The 24,074-nt window shown below is 41.7% G+C and overlaps 1 protein-coding gene across 1 annotated transcript; it reads right to left on the minus strand.

The window, feature by feature from the left end:
- Nucleotides 1–700: 700 nt before the first annotated feature.
- On the minus strand, nucleotides 701–6,149 carry pnocb (prepronociceptin b; the record flags this gene model as incomplete). Its single annotated transcript, XM_080047721.1, has 2 exons — nucleotides 701–1,354; nucleotides 6,012–6,149. 2 exons carry the CDS (start codon nucleotides 6,147–6,149, stop codon nucleotides 701–703), a joined length of 792 nt encoding a protein of 263 aa, XP_079903847.1.
- Nucleotides 6,150–24,074: the final 17,925 nt, after the last annotated feature.

Raw genomic sequence — 24,074 nt, forward strand, 5'->3', positions numbered from 1 at the left:
AAATTAGATTCTTGAACCAGTAATTAACAGTTTTGCGCTTCAGCACCCCCACTGTCTGACCATATTTACATCTGACTCAGCCATCTTGTAAGCACAGTGCTGGTCCTCCTCCAATTTCATTCTACTAAACGTTTCCGTTGTGACGTGTGTGGGAAGGAAAGCAATTACAGTTGAAAAACCAAGATCTAAAAATTTGAAAGGGGAAAAACCTTTGTAGAAACACAAAGGTCCATTTCACGAGAGCTGGACATTAACATTAACAGCTCTGCAAAAAACAAAAAGTGCTGAAGCAATAACCAAAAGTCCCACACACACACTTACACATGCACGAAAGTCACACCTTCAGGTCTTACCTCCTGAGTAAAGCTTGCAGTGAATCCATTTTCAATCTCATTTGGCCCTGTTTTTTTTTCATACCAACACACAAAAATATATTCAATATATTCAATTGCACTTCTCTAAATTCTTTTTATTTCACAAAATGGCATCATGTAAATACGCGCAATAAGGAGGACATCACGGTCAAAACATTCCTTGTTACTTAGAGACACAAAGAGAGGTGCAGCGAGATGGCGGAGTCTGTTCTTCTGATGGTGACGGAGGCTGCTGAAAAACATGATTGGTTGAGGTCACTCAGGGGAGGTTGGGGGGGGGGGGGCGTGATTCTGTGACAGCAAAAAAAAACAAGAAAAAAAACCCATTACAGTTTGTTTTGCCTCCAAACCCGATTTACGGGGACGTTGTTGAATCTGCCGCTGCGGCTGCTCCTCATGCCCAGGTACTGCCTGAGCAGCTGGTTCACGCGTTTCTGACTGTTCCATTTGCGGGCAGACTTGCGGACGCCTATGAACCCGCCGTAGCGCTTTTGTAAGGGCCTCATGGGTGAGCTGATCAGCTTCCGGTACGCGTGGCGCCCCCTCTGGAAGCCCCCGAAGCGTTTGGACAAGGTGACGGCTTCTGAGCTGACGTCGTCCTCGTCCCCATCCAGCTGGCTGTCACCCTCCACATTCCTGGGTTCTCTCTCTTGGTCCTCCAGGCTGAGATCCAGAGCCTGCAGGCCCTCCCCGTCCTCTGAGGAGCCCAGCAGCGATGAGTCATACTGGGGGCTGCGCAGCTCGAAGGGTGCCTCCTCCCGAGCCCCCTCCTGGTAGTGCTCTGCCTCCGCCGCAGACTGCAGCAGTTGACTGTCTGAGTTCAGGTCAAGAGAGGTCAGCTCCAGCTCCTCTCCCGTCCTCTTGAACAAAGCCTTGCCTCCCTCTGAGAGTGTAGGGTGGCGCGACAGCTTGACAGCACGTTTACACACTTCCCACGTCAGCGTAGAGGAGACGTCACCCTCGCACTCCAACAGACACACCTGCAGGGAGGGAAAAGATAACGAGTGGTGTGTTAACCTCGCACATACAAAGGATTCATTCGTCCAAAGAATGATCCCAAATCAAAGCTTTAGTGTGTAGCTTTGTCATGTAAATGAATGGCATTCGCATTGAAGCTATTGCCAAAACTATCAGCTCCACAAAATCCTCTCTGTTTCTCATGGCAGCATTTACAGACTGATGTCGCCCCCTGACACTTGCCCACCAGAAGTTACATACTATAGCTTTAAAGTAGTGAATACAAGATTCATTAGTCCAAAGAGTTATCCAAAAATCACCTAATTTGTGTTTTCCCTGAGTGATATTGAAACAGTTTCTAGCCACGGCATAGGTAGATAGTGGTTCTGAGACCCGGATTCACCTGCTCTTTCGTCCGGCCGCTGAGCCTCTTGCTGTTTCATTGGAGAGAAATTGGTCTACTTTCTCTTAATGGCGACACAATGAAAGACTCTGACACATAATTTGAATAATTAAAATCCCCAAAGGCAACGACATGAAGGCCTAATGAAACACATGGCGGCAACGGCAATGACAAGCACTCAAAGTGAGAGAGGCCTGATATGCTTCACTTGTCAAGAACATTCAAAGTAACATTTTATTTTGTAGAAGCATTGATGAAAGAATCCCCAAAAGACTCAAGATACATAAGAATGGGCTCGGGCAGAACACAGCAAAAAAGCCCCCAATCAGTACTTACATGCTGTTTTCAATTTGAAACTGAAATATCCCCTGACATATCAGTTTTCCTTTATGGTCACTCGGGGGTCAAAACTCAACAACAAACTGAATAGTTTTACAAATTTACAAAAATGACACATCCAGGTGATACGGAGCAACATTAGAATTCACTTGGAGTCGTGGCCACCTGGTGAATATTAGTCCAATTTGCTCATCTTGTTTCTCTGTTTTGGTCTCCACCAAAGAGCTACCATAGCCAGCTACGCTATGGGATGGATGAGGAAAACAATCTACTTCCTGTAGTTTATTTCTGTAGTCTTCCCGAATGGAAACTCTGACCAATTGTAGAGCAGTTCTGGAACTTTGTTATTGCTCCTGCCCAAGAAACATCTGATCAGAGAACAATCTCACTTGGCTGATTAGGACAAGAGGAAACGATGGAAGGGAAAGAGTACCGACCCTAGTGAAAAAACAAACAATGTATCAATGTATATAATGTATTCTTGCATCAACTTCTTTTTTTCCTTTTTTTTACCTGAGGACTGATAGCCCTTTTCTATATTACCATAATGTACATAGACTGAGAAAGCATTCTCTTGACCCGGTTGGCTTATGTGTCATGGGAGTTAATGGGTCTTGTTCCTGCTGTCCTCAACATTTTCAGAAAAGTTGTGTGCTAATATAAGATGTCCATCACTTGATAAATTGGACTTCTACCTCTACCAAAATGATTGACAGCACAAAATTGGAAGAAATTACGAATCACTTTGAAGGACAGCAGGTCAATTATGTCCTTTGCTGACAAAGTGTTCCTTTTTTTTCTTTGGATTGGTTCTTCAACTTCTGCTAATGAAAAAATAAAATGACATATAAATGATTTTGGAGTTTAGCTTTTTATATATAGAACAAACTTTGTCAGTTCTGCACCACTACCTGTCAGTGCAGTTTTAATGACCTTCCTGTCTTATTATCATCACACTTGACGGCTGGGCTTCCTGCCCAAACACTCTCGAACCGCAACTTTATCAATATGAAGGAGAGGACATATGAACTACTAATGAGCATTTTGGATAGTGATATTATAACTGGAAAAGAAAACATTGTGTAATATGCTCTATCTGAGATGGTTCCTGATTTTTGTTGCGCCGACAAAGTTGTGATAGTAAACAACAAAGATGGCCGCGGATACGTGCTTGTGTTTTGAAGTGGCTTTGGCCTCAACACTTAACGATTTGGAATGAGCTTTTTCTTTTAAAAATAAAACAGAGACTTCACTCATCTTTCATATGCCTTGTCATTGCTCTGATTGGTAGTAGTGCTATCCAATCGTGTGCAGGGGTATTTTGAAACGCATGCGTTGGTGCCGCCACTTGAGTTCGGAAGGTCTATTGCCCACTGTCAGGATTTCTGGACGATAGGCATCTCTTCTTTCTCCACTTTCTTAAACTACCATGTCCTCTGACTTGAACTTCAGTTTGAGGTAGGAAGCAAATCCAATTTACTCCTTAAATCCCGCTCAAATAAGATAAACTGCATTGTTATCAGAAAACCTGCTCACATCAAAGGAACTAGAGAGTTCCGCTGTGAATCTATCAACGGAAATTAATTATCCATTGTAAATTAAATGAGCACGCCAGGGGATTCTCCACGTCAGATCAATGGAGCAATCTAAAGGGGTTTATGAGTGAGAGCAGATGTGTGTATGCGTGCACACACACACGCAGTGGTATATTTATATAGTTGGGAGGACAAGAGAATAAAACAATTTCTCCATAGTAAGGATGCTTCAAAGGATTTATTTTGTCGGAAGGCTATGGTTCAGAGATGGCACTTAAATCTAATGTTCTGGTCAGAAATGAGGACTTGCATCATCCCGGGTTCAATTCTGGCTGGCAGGCACGGCCTCCCTTCCGTCCAATGAAGGATATAAAGATGAGGTTGTTGCTAGGCTGAGGAGAAAAACTGCTTACTTACAGGGAGGTATCTATAGGAGGTGGACGGCACAGAGGTGTTGAATCTCATGTCATCATATCAGATAACACGAGATAAAGTCTGATGTATTTTTCATAAAATTTCATTTTCATAAATATGTAACAAGTCTGCACTTCATGATTCATACCCTAGGCAAAAGTTAATCGTCAATGGAAGTACTTTGCCCTCTCTGTGGCAAGCAAGGTTGTGGAGGAAAAGGGAGGTGGATTGGTGTGTAGCAAGTGTGACTTTAATGCAAGAGACTTGAATTTGCCACCCATCCTCACAGTTCAACAATTAGTGTTTCTTTTAAACCTGTACCACAATCCTTAGCAACACCACACAAAGTATCGCAGTTGGCTTAACCTTCACCTTACCTTAACTGTAGTTTAGAACCATAATCCTTTCCTAACCATGTAGTATGCTGTGCACAGATATTCCAGAAAGCAGGAATTATAAAATCAATGGCATGATTGGAAACATGTTAACAATAGCCGGCATTTACCTTTAAGATTAGAAATAGGCAATGAATGTAGTCAGTGTAAAGGATGATCCTGTCAAATACGTGACGTGTGTCTGTGTGGCTGTGCGTATTGTTGCGTTCATGAGTAGCCTGTACGTGTGTGTGTGCTTATAAATCCATGATTCCTGACACACGCACGCACGCACACACACGCGCACACACACACACACACACACACACACACACACACACATACACTCATTTTCAGTCTGGAGTGGGAAACAATGGAATTGCTCAGTGGATTCCATCTGTGGCTCAATGGGAGAGCGGCTAACACAATGAGGAGCTGATAAAATGTGTCAGTCACCGATGTAAGCCCCTGGGCTGATGATACTGAGCAGCAGTCAATTACAGAGTTCTATTACAACTCACAAAAAGGTCCCAGCTGTCTTTCTCTGCATCATTATCAGCTAAATTAGCCGTCCTGCCGCTACTCATGGACGCCCACGGACTATTTTTACCCCGCTGATGTGTCTCGCACCGCTTGGAAATGAGATTGTGTGCCGCGTGCTGTTTTGGGGTTTTGAGTTCCAAGTGCAATTGCATTCTCTCAGTGCAGAGGCTGGCATCTTTGTCATGGTTACGAAGCCTTGCCCAAGTGATGCATATTTGACATACGAATGACCACAGTCACACTCTATGACACAGAAACAATATGAATTGAGTCCAGTTCAAACCATGCATCCCCAAAATGCCAGAAGTTGACCAGCTCCCTTTGGCCCTGAGGCTTTCACACTACATTTGGAGTTATACCTACAATGCAACAGGTGATAGTTAACTAAGGACTGCTTGCTCATTCCGTGTGTTTCTGTGTCATTTAGTGTCATTATTTGTCAAGTCGGTTTGCTGCACACAAATATCAGAAAAATTGGATAATATGGAGATTTCCTGATAGCCAGTGTAAGCAATTATTGGCTGCAAACATCTCCCCTTAGACTTGTTACAATACAAATATAACACCTTAGATAATGCTATAATACTTGTTTTATTTTATTTACTCTTCCTTTCAGTGTTGTGCTTTTGGCTTTTCAATCACCATGATGCCCCAAAAAAACAACAAAAATAATGAATTCATTTTCAAATACTTTGAGTCACTACTACATTGGTTGAGAATGTATTTGCATGAGATTATAATTACCATTATAATCACAATGCCTTCTACCCACATCTTAACTCCCACACATTGCCCAAAAGCTGATTGAAGATTATAGGTAATCACAATCACAATCACACCTTTAACAGGCTGGAGCAGTCTTGGTGCAGCTGTACCGGCACACACTACAGTGTTGACCAGATATTTTGCGGATGCTCTCATCAGCAGTCACAACGTCTAAAAGTGACCGACACACACACACAACTCCTTGTACTTCTACTATACTTCACGCGTACAAACACGCACACACACACACACACACACACACACACACACACACACACACACACACACACACACACACGTAACTCACCATGGTGTTGAAGGCTTGCTGCAGCTGCTGGTGCTGCATGAGCAGACCGCAGGCCACACAGTCGTCCTGGCAGTCGCTGCGTCCAGGGGTGAAGAGACATGCCAACAGCACCACCAGGAACCACAGAGGGATCTTCATCGCTCAGCAGCACAGCCAGGCAGCCAGGGGACAGACAGGGGCCCAGCAGGTAGAAGACAAGGGGCTCAAACCAGGGTCAACAGCTGGAGATTGAGCCGATGGGATTTGGTTCCAGCCTACGGGGGGCAGGGGAAGGGGGGGGGGGGGGAGAAAAGCACAATGCCAGGAACATTGCGTCAATGTCCAATCTGTAGGGGATCATTAGCTGGGTTTGGATGGTCGTGTGCACAGCCAACACCTGGAGATTGACAATTCCCCCCCCCCCCCCCCCCTTACTTTTGGTCTAAGGGCAGAGTGTATCGTATCATGCAGTGTACGGACTGATAAGCCCACTAAGGCAAATGGCTATTTGTGATATTGGGCTGTATAAATAAAACTAATTTGATTTGATGGAGATTGTGGGTGAGGATGGAGAGAGAGAGAGCACACCCTGAGGCAATAACTGAGAAAAATGTGTATTTTCCAGTGGGCATGAAGTGGCCCTCCAATATATGTAGGATTACTGAGTGAGATCCTACAGCAGCAGATGTTGGGGATTTGTATGAGCAGATTTGCGCATGTAGAGATCAGGGTCACCCATGGGTCATTTTATATACTATCTATGGTCATGACCTGTGTCAACCTGGGATAAAGTCGCTATCATTTTATTTGGTTAGATAGGAGATGTAAAAAGGGATTAGTCTGTGTCTGTATAGCAATAAAACATGCCAGTTCCAACTACATTATAGTTTTTTATGTATCATTTTTTTAACAGCTGACATTATAAAATGATGTCAAGGAAGCTATGTGTGTTAAGCTGACGGGCGATAACTAAAGGGATGAAAAACCTCCTAAGGGTCCTGGTGTCTCCGGCTCCGGCTACACATCAATGTTTGACGCTATAGACCTCCATTACCTGACCTCCATCTACGCTGTCACTTACCACTATATCTTCCAATAACACAGAGATAAGGCCAATCAGAACATCGTAGATTGCTTTTGACCATAGGCCGCTGCCTCACCAGCAATTTGCGACTGGCTTCTGTAGCTTTATGAGCCAAGACCAAAGTTAAGATCAAACCAAGTATACGCCTGTACCCTTTTACAGTGTAGACAAAATGGTTGTTATGTTACTTTAACATTATTAAGTTATCATTCACCACCTAAGAAACGTAGAAGTTGCATTTGGGTTTTTTAGACGTCTAGCAGTGCTATGGAGCTGTTTTTCTACACACTATGTCACTGTTTAAAACGCAGATATATGCCGCAATGTGCCAGCCAATGCAAAAAATAAGAAGGCTGCTTACCAGTAGTTAGTGATTTACTCATAAAATATTGACAGTCACCTGGTATAAAATTCCCAAATTCCTTTTTTTTGCTCTTTTTGCCATCTCCCCCTCCTCCAGTGACACTTTATCTGTAAACTCATAGGTAAGTTCCTTGACATAAGTCATTGTTAATATCAGTAATAGGTTCCATTCAAAAGGATATGGTGAGAACCAATTCTATAGTAATGTAATACAGCAGTACTGGTATACCAAAATGAGTGCCATATTGAAAAGAAGAGAGCTGAACATTGAAAACACTAAGGATATTAGAAAGTTGTAGATGGAACCTACATTTAAACAATTGGGAAAACTGCAGTATGCCTATGCACTGTTATGACGTACTGAAGATGACAAATGCTTTCAATCTCTTGTTGAGCCACACAAGGGCCCATTTGCTGAAATGGATCTCACACTCGTATCGTTTCCAAAGGTTTAGTGAGGACATGGGCCAGGCGGTAGAAGTCACGGATATCGACAGCACAATCCCACTGTAATGGCGCTGTATTGATGAAAGTGAGTGAAAATCTTTAACAATACACAGAGTGGGTGTTGGGTTGATGGGTGCACTGAAGTAAAAATGAATAAATAAGTAAAAACCAGCACGCCGTGACCATTTTTGCTTGAACACTCTCTAGTCAATAGCATAAGAAACAGGTGGCGTGTGACTGAAGCCCATTTGCAAATATATAAATGGCTTTATAGAAAATCATTAGAAGGACCTGTTTGTTTAAGAGGCACATCCTAAGTAAGTTGAACAACCTGCACAGCGAGAGTGATGGTGTGGGCCCTGGATACGCTCCAGCATTACAAAGCATTACAAAGATGTAGCTTTCACACATTAATAATAGTCAAGCAGAGTGTGTTAATATGAACAGCACATTGGGAGCCACTGTGAACTTTCTGTCAACACCCTTTATTAATGTACAAAGTCCGGCAATGTCTGTCCAAGGCTTTGTAATTAGACAATGGATGCCTGTTTATTTGCATCCACGCATTCATTGGTTTGTATTATACTGTGACTGATCTAGGCTTCTATAGGTAAATGATACAGGGGGCAGCATCAGATCATCTGAGGTACAACGGAACATTATCAGCGTTCTGCAGGCAACTTTCACATCCTCATAAAGCTTTGGAACTTTTATTTACATTTTAAAAAACAGTATGTTGTGATCAAGCCTCAACCACAGCGAGTTCTACCAGCATCCAATGCTGAAGTGACAAAAATTGCAGTTCACCGAGTGGCCACTAAGGGCATGTTTCAAAACAGAGCAATTTCTCATTGAATCCCATGTTAAATAGCCTATTCTAGGGCCGATTCACAGACTAAGCAGTAAGACACCCAGAAGATACAACCACATTTGCACATTGAGTTAAGTTGCATGTACTCATTCATCTTAATTAGCCCGCACATTTTTTTGAACAAACTTTTGGGCTGCATCTGGCTTTTGATAAACTGTCAGGAGAAGAATTGATGTCCTTCTGAAGGCTCAGGGAATGAGTGACCAAGCCGTAGTCGGCTGCTATCTCCCTCTTAAATGGAAGGCCATTATTGTTAGTGAGAAACAATGGACAGGGATATTAAGTGTTAATGGGCAACAATTTCATCAATCTGCCGCCTTGAGATGTTTGTTGCAGGTGGAATGATGTAACGATTTCTAACGGTCTGCATGTTGACACAGGATGAGTTGAAGTGACTGCACTCGTTCGATGTTTATTCTCACATCTGTTCTGCATAGCACACTAAACCCTTTACTAATGAAACATCCCATTAACATGAATGTGTCCTGGTCTGTCTTTACTGTACTGCAATTCCTTTTTTATGTATTCCCCACAATATGACCACTCGCGGGCTGTGTCTCTGAGATGTACCTGCCGGCATAGCTGTGGTAGGATACACTGCATATAACAGGTTTCATATTTTTTTATTCTTCCGTAGAGAATAAACCAGAATGAACACAACTGAGCTCAAAGAAGAGGTGCTGAACCAAGGCTTTACAACAAAATGGTTTATTATAAATAGACAGTATATTTTTCCTTTAGCTATGTATCTTTATACAACTAGATGCTAAATAAAAGCCCTTTCAAAGTAATCAAAGAAACCCAGTATCATGACTAGTACAGTCAATCTGAATAATTTCCAAATGTAAATTACATTATTATATTTACATTTTACTGCCGAGTTCCTTCTTTAAAGGGGTACTTCACTGATTTTATATATAAGGTTCAGTTTACTCACTATCTAAGAGTGAGCACTATTCAGCCCATACTAGGGACTAGGCGTCAGAATAGAAATGGCCTCTGTGGCTTCAGTTTTGACAATTCTCTTTCCAATTTTTATTTTGTGAGTCCCCCAGCTTTATGGAAGTGCAGTGCTAAATTGCCGGAGTGCATCTTTGATTGACTGATTGTTGCTCACTGAAGAGCAGTGAAGGCTAGACGATATAATTTATTACCTGTCACAAACTATGATAATACCAAGGCTAGGATGGTTTTCAGTAAAGGGACAGGGAGACTTTGGTTTTTGAAAAATAAAAATGAAGAGCGCTGGGGGCCATCACTGTAAGTGTTTCTTCGTCAGTAGTTCCACACAAATAATCCTATACCTTTAACTTTTCTTCTGGCCGCAATGAGGTTAACCATTTGGGGTGTTGAATAAGACAACCATTTGCTGAACTTTCATGTAATTTGTAACAGGCATTCTTATGCCTGCTAAATATCTGCAAATTAAAACTGTCTTCGTGTATTTGCTGGTTAGCATGCAGACGTTAGCATTTAGCTCAAAGAAGACTGTACTGAATGGCTAGCGTGGCTATACACTCTTAAAGTTCTTATAAAAATTAAAAAAATACTGTATTTATAGTTAATACATTTCTTCAATCCATATTGAGCTCTCTACATGCTCTTGATTGTAAAATACAAAAGGTAGTTTAGTTTGTAATGTTATATGATGGTCCTTGGTAATACTAACACTCAAATCTTATTGAGGATAAAACAACAACAACAAAGAGTTATGTAACATTGTGACATCTAAAATGTTGGGGTATTTACAATGAGGCATGTAAACAGTAATCACTCAGTAATGGTTGATTTCTCTAACATTTGGCCTCATGTCTTCGTAATCACAATTTCCTTGCCATGCATGGATTACCGAATGGGACCTCACTGTGCAATGACAACCAGGGTTTGAGAAAAGAGTCACAACCTTTCCCTTATCCAAATCACTTCAAATTGAATCGGTGCCTTTCACTGAGGCATGAACCTACACACTCGTCTCTATTTCCGTAATGATATGGTTCTCGGTCTTGATATTGTCACCGGTCCATTCTAGCCATCCCGTTCTATGAATTTGCATTACTATTTCAGCAATCCTTAACATTTCGTATCGTTTGCATAATCTATGTGACAGAGGGTCTGATATATGATGTACTATATGAAGCGGTGATCGCAGAGAGAGAAAGGACAGGGCTAGACACCAGGCTTTACTCTATGGCACCACAATGTCCATGAGGCTGGCAACTCATAATAGGAAGTTTCATTTGAAAATAGATCTCCATCAGTCGCAAATGAAAACAACCTGGCCCTTTTTAATGAAAGCGAAAAAGAAAAAAAATGGATTATAGTGAAGTGCCTGAAGTCCCTCCACTTTTAGATGAGTCTTTCCATCTCGCACAAATAAATGCTTTTACCCAGTTCTTTCCCAAACAAACAACACAGTTTTGTGCTTCCATTAGGGTTAACTAAGACCCTGAAAAATGTGACGTGTTTTCAGGTAAAAAAAATTTAAACTTTGAATCAATCAGTGCATTGAATTCATAAAAGGGACCACTGTTCTCATTCATTTGGGGTTTCTTTCTGAGTGCATTTTTTTTGTACAAGGCTTAAATACATCTAAAAGAGAAGGAAATAGTCATCCTGCCCCTTTAGGGAAAGGTGTTATTTATTTCTGTATTTTTTGTTGTTGTTGTTGTTGTTGTTGAATGAAAGGTAGTTATGCCCCCCCAAAAATGTCTTGAGTTTGTTATAGTCATGAGTTGAGCCAAGGACGGGGTTTAAAGTAGACATAAATAACAACATGCTTTTCAAAAATTAAATATTACATACAGCCCCCCCTTCCAACCCCAGGACTTTCTGTACAGTCCCTAAATAAAGACAGCTGTTTGTGTTCGAAGCTAAACAACAGCTGAATGGATGGGGCCTGTGCACCTGGTACAAAGTTGCAAAGTGAAGTGTACTAATAAAGCTATAGCGCTGGGATAATTTTGTATTAGCCATATTCATGAAGGGGTGGAAGAGGCAGCCGAGGTTTCCCAATGTGAGTGGTGGAGAAGAAAAGCTGGGTGCTCTGACTCACTCTATCTCGTCCATTAGCCGACTGCATGAGGCAACACACAAAGGAGTCTGCTAATGCACAGATAACCTAGGGGTCCCTCTCTGTCTCTCTCTGTTTCCTCCTTGCTCCCTCTTATACATCCACTTTCCCTGTTCTTGTTGCTCTGCTCTCGCTGCAACACTGCCTCTCTCCCTCATGGTCCATTGTTTCTCCATTTCCACATCCGTGAAATATGGCTAAGATCTTTTCTTAGCTTTAGTTGATGATTCTACTGCTAAGCAAAAACCTGGACGTACAGCTCAAGGAATAAAATCCGTGTGCCATAACCGAAGGCTTACCTCATGTACTGTAGAAGTGCAGACAGTGTTGTAATTACTCAGAAATCCTCATGGGGGCAACATTAGTTACGCACTATTTCTTTAAGGCCAAGCTTGAGGTAAGAGCCACCAAATATGGATCGCATATGATATGGGCAATTTTTAGGAGGGAAAATGATTGAAATTCCTGTTCTATGTATTACATCTCATGGGCCGTTAGTGGTACCTGATTCATTCTTTATAACCTGATTGGATTCAAGAGTGTTTCGTCACCATACATTCTGTAATCGCGTTTGGAAATGTGTTGATCTGAGAAGTCAGGCCTTATAATTCCGATCAAAAAATTCATAGCTTTTTCAAATTTGGGCCTGATACAATTATCTGAAAGATTTTGAGTTTTTGGTACAGGTTTTTGAAAATGTTCCCCTCCACCAAATGTTCCCCTCCACCATGGTACAACGGTGGTAAATGGATTTATATATTTTTTTTTTGTGAAACTCAGAAAATGTTTTCTCCAATCCCACAGCACAGCACTCTCATCTCATTTCTTCGGCAGAAAGTGGTGCTTTTGAAAAACTGTTTTTACCAAGGTCTGCCAATTATCCAGGGACATTTTTACTGAAAAAATAAATTAGACTTCCAGTCTCCTCCACTGTGTAGAGCAGAGATGCATCTTTTTTTAAAGCCTGAACAAATCTGCAAGGCTAAACATTTTTTTTTGTCATTTTAATTACAACCCTGTCTCCTAGAAATGATGTCTAAATGTTACTATAATTAGAAATATAGCACTATTCTTTTACAGTAAATACGTTTGGACTGAACATGTTGAAAGTGAAATGTTCACTGACAAAACGTTTTATTCTTTTCACCAACAGTATTCATGTGTGCAATATAATATCTGCTCATGGCAACTGAAGCATTATTCTCCTTTATGTTTGGGCAACGAAAGCACTCAGTTGAGATTAATGATTGATTGTGGGCTAATACAGAAAAATACTTCATTTCACTGAAACATACAATATTGCCTGAAATGTAATCCTGGCAGCACTTTTGTTTTTCAGAAATACATTGTTGGCAAATCTAATTCATATAAAACATAATGTATGAGGTGCTCAGAATAAATATTCAAAGGGACTGTTGCTTAAGTATAAAGTTTCCAGTGAAAACTGTGCTGTGGACTAACCACATTAACAGATTGAGTGTTTCTGGTGGAAAGACAGATTCCTGTTAAACTTTAGAAAGCATTTTCTAAGCTGTGGAGCTTTGGCTAAGCAGGTATGGGCAGTCGTCCACGGGATTGCAGGTTTGGTTGCCACATGTTGAAGTGTCCCTGAGCAAGACAATGAACCTCAAATTGCCTTGCACCCTGTGTGTTAGGTGCTGCCATCACTGTATGAATGGGTGAATGAGGCAAAACTACACAGGGAATGGTCTGAATACAGTATTTAACTGTGGAAAATTACAGTAACATGTTGTGAAATCCTTGTAATGCAAATATCACAGTAAATAACAGTAACATTTGAAATTACAGAATTATATTGTGAACATTACAGTTAGAGCCTGTAAAGGGATTTCACAGTAATTTATTGTCAAATTTTATAGTTAAATATTGTGAAATCCTGGTTATTATTTACAGTGTATGTAAAGTACTTTGAGTCTGAGACAATCTGTGAAAAGTGCTATACAAGTGCTCTTATAAGAGTCCATTTACCATTTTAATGAGAACTATGAACAAAAGCCCATGATTTGTGTTGGGCGGAAGTCAGATGTCTCTGGGGCTGATATCTCATCAACCAAGGCCTCACCTTGGTTAGCACTTGTATTTGGTAGAAAGTAATGAGCTCCTTTCAGTGATAACTGAGCAAACCACCAGCTGCTGCAAGGGCCAGCGGGGAAGTGGCTGAAAGCGAAAGAAAAAATATGATTCATTTGATAACCCACACCACTGAAAACTTAACAGTTAGTCATGGACTGGACAGCCTTGTCCTCATCCCCCTCTTCTTCTTGTTGAACTTCACAATCCTTCCTTATATTCCTGTTCTCTAGTGTCATTCAAATCTTTTGTGTCCAATGTACAGCATAAACAAGCGGTAGCTTTCTGTTATCAAAAAAGGGCTATACCGTCTGGCGAGTTGTCAAGTATGTGCCTCCTTTCCTCCTGCGATGAAATAAGTGGTTTAGAAAATGGAAGGATGTGTGTGATAGCACTGCACACAGTAATACAAATTTAAGTTTCTTCTTTTCCCACTTTTACAGCTAGAATCATCACTGCAAAGGGCTGTTAACTTTATACGAGTTGTATGCTAAGTGGTTGTGCTCATACTAGATCTTAGACCATGAAGTCATTTAAATCAGGTTCCCTGCAGCATATTAGTGCTCATCAACGGGTGACTCATCAGGCCAGCCTCTTGACATAAAATACTGTATCTCTCAAAGGTCACTGATTGCCTGCTATTAGACAGTACTCAACAAACTCATTTAAACATTCCAACATTAATTGAATCGTTTTCAAAATAGCTTTTTGGTTATTCTGCTTCCTAGATGTATGGAGAAGAGTTCCTGTTTACACAATGTAGCGCAAATAATCAAGGGCATAATTTACCACTGGTCGGGTTAATTTTCAAACTGAGATTTCTCTGAGCATTGTGGTCACACTGTCCAGCCTTTATTTATTTTGATGCACCTGCAGCAATGCCCTGGCTTTCACCTTCAGGCTGTGTACTGGCTGTACTGGCTGCCCTATTGGTGGTTGTCCAGCCACTTCTAAAACCAGACCTGTTACTGCCATATACAAATTTGCATGCACAGTGTTTAACTGTTTTTCATTGTGTAATCCAAAATCAGCTAAAATCCTAAATTTTGCATGTTCAAAAACTGACGTCTTGAAATCAATAGATTTTTCTGAGCAGCAGTCCAAAACATTCAACAGAAAAGAAGAAAATCCCCACGTGTGTGACAACTTTCCTCGAGAAATGACTTCATCATTTCATCATTTGTCAAAACCGATGCTGCCTTTCCATTTTAATATATATATTTTTTTGTCATTCCACGGCCCTGGACCAACTCTTAACTCACATTGAAGCCCAGAGGGGAACCAAAGGATTATGCAATACCACTGAAATCCATACCAAGTATATGACCACTGTCCAAAACAAGACAGAATACAAGTCCCTTCTCCAAAAGCCTCCAGTCTGAGGATACACACACACACACACACACACACACACACACACACACACACACACACACACACACACACACAGCCACTGGATCCTCTCTCACACAGCAGTCTAAATCCAGCCTGCACAGCCACAGACAAACAATGGAGAGTGCAGAGGACCAGGAGAAGGTGTGCTTGCAGAAGTGTCCTTTCTTTGCAAGAAGGAGCCTAAACATTTCTTGTGTGAGAGGATTCCGTTAATCCGATTGAGTCGTGTCTGCCACAGCTGCACCAGATTTCATGATTGCATGCGCCTATTATCTGCCTCCATGACGCATTCATGTGTAGTTATTATTGTCACACTGAAGCAGAATTGACAGATTATGAGGATCAGAACGGGAAAGAGGTCAAGAGCTAAGGGCGTTGAGGTCACGACGATGCAGTTAATGCGGCTAAATTGAAGCATTTAAAGAAGATATCAAGATAACGTGCCAATTACACGCCAGAGACTGAGTCACTTTTTATTGCTCCTATCTCTTAAATTATTTTCATCTTCCTGTAATCATATCTAGTGGAAGAATCAGGGTTCCTGCTACTGTATAACTATATGCTTTTAAGAAGGCTTATCTCGTGGCCACTGCAGAGCACACAAATTGAGTGAAAATGTGATAAACTGCATGCGTCCTTTTTTTTTCTTTTTAACGTTTTACTCCTGATATCCCGCATAGGCCATTACAGTCACACACACACACATTCTTACGAATATTAAGTGGAGATATGATACCGTTAATATCCATATTGGCTTCCTTTTCGAGGCACCACCATATCAAATCAATTGAGCATATGATTACCATTGTTTCCATAATTTGCACTCGCAGGGTTTCGTTTAATTGGGTGCACATTCGCACCTGAGGGGAGACAACGCTCAACTGGGGGACATCTCAATCATACCCGGCGTCAGAGGGGGACATTTAGTCCCTGTGAAGCAACGTTCATAGCCCCAAAATTATGTTCTTCCCCCTCGCAGGTTAACTTGGATGATAGCAGAGAGAGAGAGAGAGAGAGAGAGAGAGAGAGAGAGAGAGAGAGAGAGAGAGAGAGAGAGAGAGAGAGAGAGAGAGAGCAGTGCAGTGCAGACACAATGCCTTTCAGTTGGGCTGATGAGCTGTCACAGGCTGGAGCAGATGCGGGGTTAGATGTGTGGGAGTCTTTGGGTGATGGGTGCTTTCAAAAGGAAGTGGGATGACACCTCTTTATCATTTCCCAAAGGTTACAGAAAGAGTTAAGGTTATATAGCTATCTTTTTTGATACTCTCTTTGAGAAAAAATGCATTCCAAAAAAGGAAGAAGAAAAAAAGCCAATCATCAAAGTCAAATCCATTGCCGACCTTTGGAAAACAAAGGTTTACAGTGGGGTAAATCACGCCCCTTACTGGTGCACTCAGCCCTGCATTGTTCCATCGCACCAGCCACCAGTCTGTAAACGCTGAAATTCTGCAGCTGACATGGTGTCATCATTGATCCTGTTGCTGTTAAGCTGCGTTGACACCTTCACTAATCCATTGGACACAGAGACACAGTTGGAAAGCAATCTAGCACAGAGCAGACCAGCTCCCCTATACTTTTCACTTTCAAGGTGAGGACAGTGTAGCTGGAAAAAGTGATGAACTGCAAAATACTGTACTGTAAATATCTGGCAAGTTTGCTGTTCTTATCCCTCAGTAAATAAGTATCTCAGATTGGGTGGAGGATTTCTGTGTATACGCAAGAACACTTAAAGCGTGACTGAATGAATATTGAAGGAGAGGCCCAAAAAAAACATGTAAACAGGATAATCAGTGCAATCTTCTTGGAAGCCGCAGAGATCTTAATAGCTTTTTTTTTTAGCTGATTATAGAGAGTTCACGATGTACTGGAAAAGCAAGCGGATTTTTTTGTTATTTTTCTACCAGACCGAATAATCAAAATGCAATTGGAATCGTGACATTCTTTGCCAATAACATGACGCATGAATAGGATATAGGAGAAAAAAATAAGATGGGTGATTGTATAGACCCTCTGCATAATTGGATTTGATTCATTAAAACAACCAAATATTTTGAGGATTTTTAATAGGTATTTGGGGGTGTTTGATTTGAAACCATCTGTAGGCTGGAAGGAACATAAGCACTAAAACATTTTCCTTTTATCAGACAACAAGGGCTTTCCTTTTTTTATGCCATGCATTTGTTTCACAAAATGAATTCAAAATGGGGGGAAAACCCAACATAAATAATATATTGGCTGATTGTAACCTAATCGAATAGTTTAATCCGGTTATTCTGAAGCACCTTCTAAAACACTGTATCCGACTGTGTCCTGTAAACATGTCCCATTACATTCTTCATATAACATTTCCCCAGTGTGGAGTCAACTATCTGTGGATGGCACATTAACCACCCATTTTCTCCCCTGTCTGCGTAAGTGTCGTCTTTACTGATAATGGGAAAAGATTATGCACATTCATTACCATTATCATTAAAATCATCATTATCATGCGCTCCGCATAATAACGACGTTTAACCGATTCACTTCACCGGCTTTTTTTTCCTTCTTCTTAGTATACTTGACACTGGTGCTAAAGGATAAAATAGCTTTGGTCATTGTTTCTTTGAAGCTTTCGGTAGATGCTTTAAATCTGACGTACAATACTCCAGGATCAATCAAAAGATGATTTTGGAGTGGCATTCACTGGCTTGTAATCTAGCAGTGCTGTAAATTCAGTTTAACTAGAAAGAGCTAAGGACTGGGGGGATGTTTAAACAATTTTTTAATTTGTTTTATAGTATTATATTTCTTCATCCAATTTATCATGTCCCCTTGTGTTAGATTAATTTCAAGTACACACACACACTACAAAGTGCTGCGTGACTGACTCACTGCGTTACCAGCACAATCTGAGACTTCCTCTCTTGTTAATTAAGTAGTTATCAGGTGGGATGTGGGCGCCTGTTGACGCTGACTGCGGTGCGTTCAGAGCCACAGGGAGACAAACAACACAGTAATGGAAAAAAATAATAATGATGTGACTCCAGGTGAGGAGGGTTGTTTACAGACTCACCTCCGAGGTCAAAAATCCAAAATGGAAGAAAACAGATAAAAGCAGGAACAACGGACTCGATAAGAAGAGAGGAACGAGGAAGAGTGAGAAAATCCTAACAGTGCTTTAATTTTCCTCCAACAACAGTTTCCCCCCAGAGGAGCTGGCAGCGAAATCCTTTCCCTAATTAACAGTTTTTCCTCATCTGCAAACAAGTGTCTTTTCCCAGCTCTCATCCGTTTGAACTGCGCAATCTCTACACACAGGTATACAGGCTCACACTCAAGATGACAAAAAGAAAAAAGAAAAAAAGTCACTCTTTCTCGAGCACCTTCCTTACCTGTATGTGTGACGTAAAGACGGCCTCTGGGAGTCCTGCTTCCGTTGCTATACAGGAGAGTTTTGGTTGCTCGGCTCGTATCCTTAGGCTAAGGGGGTTTCAACAACTGAACGCATGCCGTCCTCTGAGGCTTCTTATAATGGCACACCCCCTTCCCTCATGGCTCAACCCCTCCCTTCCCCCTGTACATATCACCATTCACATCACCATAGAGGAGAGCTGGTAGAGAGAGAGAGGGTGAGAGAGATACAGAGAGAGAGGGGTGGATTCCCCCATTCTGTTACGCACAAACCCAGGACAGACACACAAGCCGTGTGGGCCCGGGGCGCTGACGTAGGAGCCATTGCCTACGCCACCACCGGCTTCGTCTTCATTGGGCCAACTAATGGGGCTCTAAAAATACGCATCATCCACCGTGAGATTGATCGGAATTCCTATGTGTCTGAGGTGTCCATAAAACTCTGCAACCTCGACGATGCCGACCCGCTGCTCAAGGTCAAGGAAACAATATCGCTTCGAATTAGGCATTTGCTCCAGAAAATGCAAGTTTTAGAAAATTAAGTGAGTAAAGAAGTGCCATGGAAATGATCATGGATGGACGAGGTTGTTTGTGCTGGTACAGAGTAAGAAATTTTTGTCGCTGGTGGCCATGGTACACCTAAATAGAAGGAGACTTTATTCTTCTTGTGAATGGAATTGTAGAGCGAGGCAGTCAATGGATAAGAGCCCGGCTCTGACGAGACAGGCGGTTGGTATGAGTCATGCAGGAGAATTTGGGGATGTGAAACTAGACCTGTTCCAAGGTCCTCAGCACTTTCTCTGCAGTCTGTGGTCTATGTAAAGGTGTTCAGTCGAGGTGATGAGGAGGGTGTTGAAGCTATAAAGAGTAACTCTTTTTCATATAAATGAATGTTGGTTACATTCATTACATTCAGTGTTGTTGTAATTACTCAGAATTCCTCATGGGGGCGACAGAAGTTATGCACTATAGCTTTAACCAGAAGAATGTTAATGGACCTCACTTATAAAGCGATTGTTTACCTTTCCGGACAATGCGCTTCACAATTTGCCTCTCATTCACTGGCTGCCATGCAAGGCGCTGGCCTGCCCACATGGGGTTCAGTGTCCTATCCTAGGAGCAGTCCTTAGAGTGACAATGGAGATGAGGCAAAAAAAAAAAGGGAAGACAAAAACAAGTGGAAGAAAATGAGACTGATGTGAAAGAGGAGAAGTGAGATGAAGATAAGGGAAGGGAAGCAATTTAGAAAAGCAATGTATCAAATGCAGACAAATGTGACAATGTGTAAGTGGTCGCTCGCTCGTTGTGCTGAATCAACTGAGAACTACCAACTGACTCAGCTTTACGGAGCTTTATAGTGAGATTCGGCTCATTGCTGAGCTGTCCGGCTGCAACGTTAGGCTACTGTTCTGGTTCACTCTCACAGCTCTCGTGTCGTTAGTTGGCAGCGGGCGGTTACTTTCAGTGAAAAAGCTCTAAAAGCCCACTCTAAAATGCCCTATCTCCTCAGAACCAAACAGCAGAGAAACACTTTGAGGCTAGCTGGTGCTCATTATGAAGTGTTTAGCAGCTAATGAGATAGATGTTTTCCTTCAAGTAAAGACCCAAAACAAAGCTAAAATCAAGTGAATATTGGAAGTGGCCAGAGTTGCAGAGGCCAGGAGCTCCACTTTAAATGAATGTACTGTTGCTCCGTGGCTGCTGGATGTGCAAAGCTGTTTGGCAAAATGCCAGTTTCAGCATGCTACATGACAAAATGACAATGCTTTCATTCCCTGCGTTCCAAATAGCATAGGCTTACTAGTGCCTTGAACTTCCCGTGTGAAGTGACTAGTGGGTCGGAACCGCCAAAAAAGCATGCTGATTTCGAAACATAAATCATGAAGGGATGTTATGGAATCCAGGTATTTTTTAAGCATCTGACATACTTAATATTTTTCTAACATACTTAATAGCAGGGAAGTATGGGTATTGAAACACAGCCTCCGCTTAGCATGTTAGGATGCTAATACTTGTAGCCCTACAACCTCAGATGGCAATGTGATATTTTAAGGAAGTATTTGGTCATAAACCATTGAACAATTTGCATTTTTGACCCTACAATGCTAGATGACCCACATTGCAATGCCTGCCAAACGTCTCATATAGTAGCCTACGCGTGACGAAAATAACAATGTTCAAATCTCTGATAAACACAATAGCAACAGAAAAAAGACGGTTTTATTTATTTTTTTTGGTCTAGAAGTAACAGTTCAAATTCAACTCTGTCATCCTCCTGAACCGACAAGTTGCTTTAGCTCCCTGTAAAAGTGTGAATGCCGGGCCTGAACCTGTGTGAGGTCTGATAGTGATGGATGAATTGGACACATACAGAGCCCTCGGTGCAGCTGAGATAAGGAGCCCAGAAGAACAAGCAGCCGTTGCGAGGCCTGTCTGTCATTGATATCGCTTGTTATCCAGCAGCTGTCCAGTGTTCACAAACGTTTCCTGTGGTGGCCATGAGGCGGTGATTACCATGATGACAGAGAAGGTCACGCTTAACTTGGCGCCCCATCACAATAAAACCCTTGTAAGTCCAGTTGTGGTATTGATCATTTGAACGTTTTCTTGTAGTTGTCGTAAACATGTCACATTGACACATTTTGCACCTTTGTTGACATCGTCGATTTTTATTGTCATTCACACAATCTGTCGAATGATCACACGGTGGAGTTGGAAGGCGGAGTCAACTTCTCTGCATAACGCTTGTTGACGACAAAATCACTTTTAGTCAAAATCAGTGAATATCTCCTCATGATCAAATATCTGTCAGTCCTGTGTGTGCGCTGAAAAAAATAACTGGTGTTAATACAACCTAGTCTCTATAAACTAGCATGTAAACATAGGGTATGTAAACAAAGGGGGGCCACCATAGCTAGCAACGTACCGGTTGACAGACTAGGCTGTGCATTAACATCAAATTTATAGATTCAGCGCTCACACAGTACGGTGAGGTAGCTGATCTTGAGGAGAAACATTTTTTTTTTAACATCAAGCGAAGAATTGCTGACTCCACCTTTAAGATAGAATATTATTATTCCACAATAACTCTTAAAAATATAGATATTTAATGACATGTAGACCCTGACCTGTTGTTGTAAAAAAAAACTGTGTTGTCTTAGTCTAAAAAAAAGCTTTCATCATCTAATAATTCTTCACGGTATAGAAACACGCAATTGGTTTCCAAACAGCCACATCTCAACATTAAAGCTGCAGGGTGTTTATTCATTCTGAATCGAGATAATTCAAATGCATTGATGTGTATCAATGGAAACATTAATAATTATTCGTTTAGAATTTCAATCAATCATCCCTCGACCATGAATCACAGAATGATGAATACTACTTTGGTAGGCTCTTACTGGGTATTACATGGCGTTTTTATATGCACCATTTTAAAACTCTGGTGCGAATGATAGCTGACATAAAAGGAAAAAACTTATTAAGCAATCAGTATAAATGTATTATGTTTCCCAAGACAGTTATTCTAGGGTGAAATATAATTTACAATAAAGAGGCATAAGCACTTGGCATTATTTCCCTACAATTGCATATACATACTGTACATTTGAACATAATGTACATCCCACCTTTGTTTTAATGGCTGTGACACCGTATACTTTTACTTCCTACACTAACAACTTTTAAATTTTTCAGAGCCCAAGTTGGTTGTAAGGATGACTAAATGCCGACTGGTGGCTGCTGGGCTCCGGGCCAAATAGTGTGTGCAGAACTCACAGAGATCTGCAACCAGATGAGCAGTGGAACTCCTTGTCTTCTCTCCATCTTTAATCCAGCCGAGGTGTTTTACTGTCCTCCTCCACAATGAAACCCAATGAGGTGAGACCAAAGGGGGATGTGTGTGTGTGTGTGTGTGTGTCTGTGTGTGTGTGTGTGTGTGTGTGTGTGTGTGGGTGGTGGTGGGGGGGGGTGTCTATGCAGGTTTATGGCGGCACGGGGCTCTCACCTGTCAAGACACAAGTGACTGTTATTAACGGCACGGCCCAAAAACGAATTTCGTCTGGGGAAAGGAATTATATTTCCATCCCAAAAGCCGCCTTCACTTTGCATGAACGAAGAAGAATTACACCTTTGCCGGGAAAATCTGCAGTGTCAAGCAGCACCCAAAAGTTTCATTTCAGCGCGTAGGCATTTAGTGAGACATGCAGCAGTGTTTCCTTCGTTTATATATATCGATCTTGTTGTTCCCACCCCCTCACCCCCGCCCTCCCGAAGATATTTTCTTGTACGTGCCTGCTGCAGATACAGAGGGGAATTTGAAACAAGAGAAACACTTGAAAAGGTGAATAGTCAGCGATTCTGGAGAACACTTGTTTTCAAAATCACCTTTTTAGTCAAAATCAGTGAACATCTCCTCACGATGTGCTACCTGTCCGTACTGGGTTTAGCGCTGAAAAGTAAAATCCAGTGTAAATACACAGCCTAGGCTCTGTACACGGCTACGGTGGGCCCCCTTTGTTTATGACCTTTGTTTACATACCAGTTTACAGAGCCTAGGCTTTGTATTAACAACACCAGCATTTTTTTCAGCGCACACACAGTACAGACAGCGGATCGTGACGACATATTCACAGCTCTGACGAAAAGGGATTTTGACAGGAAGCATTCTCCAGAATTACCGACTCCACCTTTAATACTCATAAAGACTGATTCACACAATGGAAACCTGAGGATGATGACCGACAACGTGGCCGACCCTTCAATGAAAGACGGGCTATTACAGAGGAAGAAAGAAATCACTTGTAAAGGAGTGACTGCTGTGAGATTGAGTACTGGACTCTGAGAAGTTGTTTACTCTTAGTGTGTGTGTGGGGAGCGCAGGACGGATTAAATGCAAGGGTTTTGACCTCAATCAAGGAAATAATTACTGTTGCCCCTCCTGTTGGTGGACTCCATAATTAGCAAGCAAAGCCCCCACAGAAACACAATTAGTCTGAGCACAAAGGTGATTGAAACTATCATTCTCATTGGAGCCATTACGATCTTTTTGGGTTGCCCGGAATGCTTTATTGAATTTGTCGGGCAATTCAATCCCGGCTCCATCGTGTGGTTGCCTTGCCGCAAATTATCTCCCAATAAATTCTCCTGCCAGAACACGTTCCATACAATACACCCTATGTCTGCATCCAGATATCCGTCATAGCAAGTGAGATATGATTATAGAATAGAGGGCATTTGCTTCAAGATAAAAACAGGCCAAGTGTGACTGACTCCATCTTCCTCAAGTAATGAAGAGTATTCATGATTGGCATCGCTGATAAAAAGCTATGGATCACATAAGCACGTACACACATCACACACACACACGTACAC

This window comes from Ammodytes marinus (assembly GCF_949987685.1).
Source record: "Ammodytes marinus genome assembly, chromosome: 19".
Taxonomy (NCBI): Eukaryota; Metazoa; Chordata; class Actinopteri; order Uranoscopiformes; family Ammodytidae; genus Ammodytes; species Ammodytes marinus.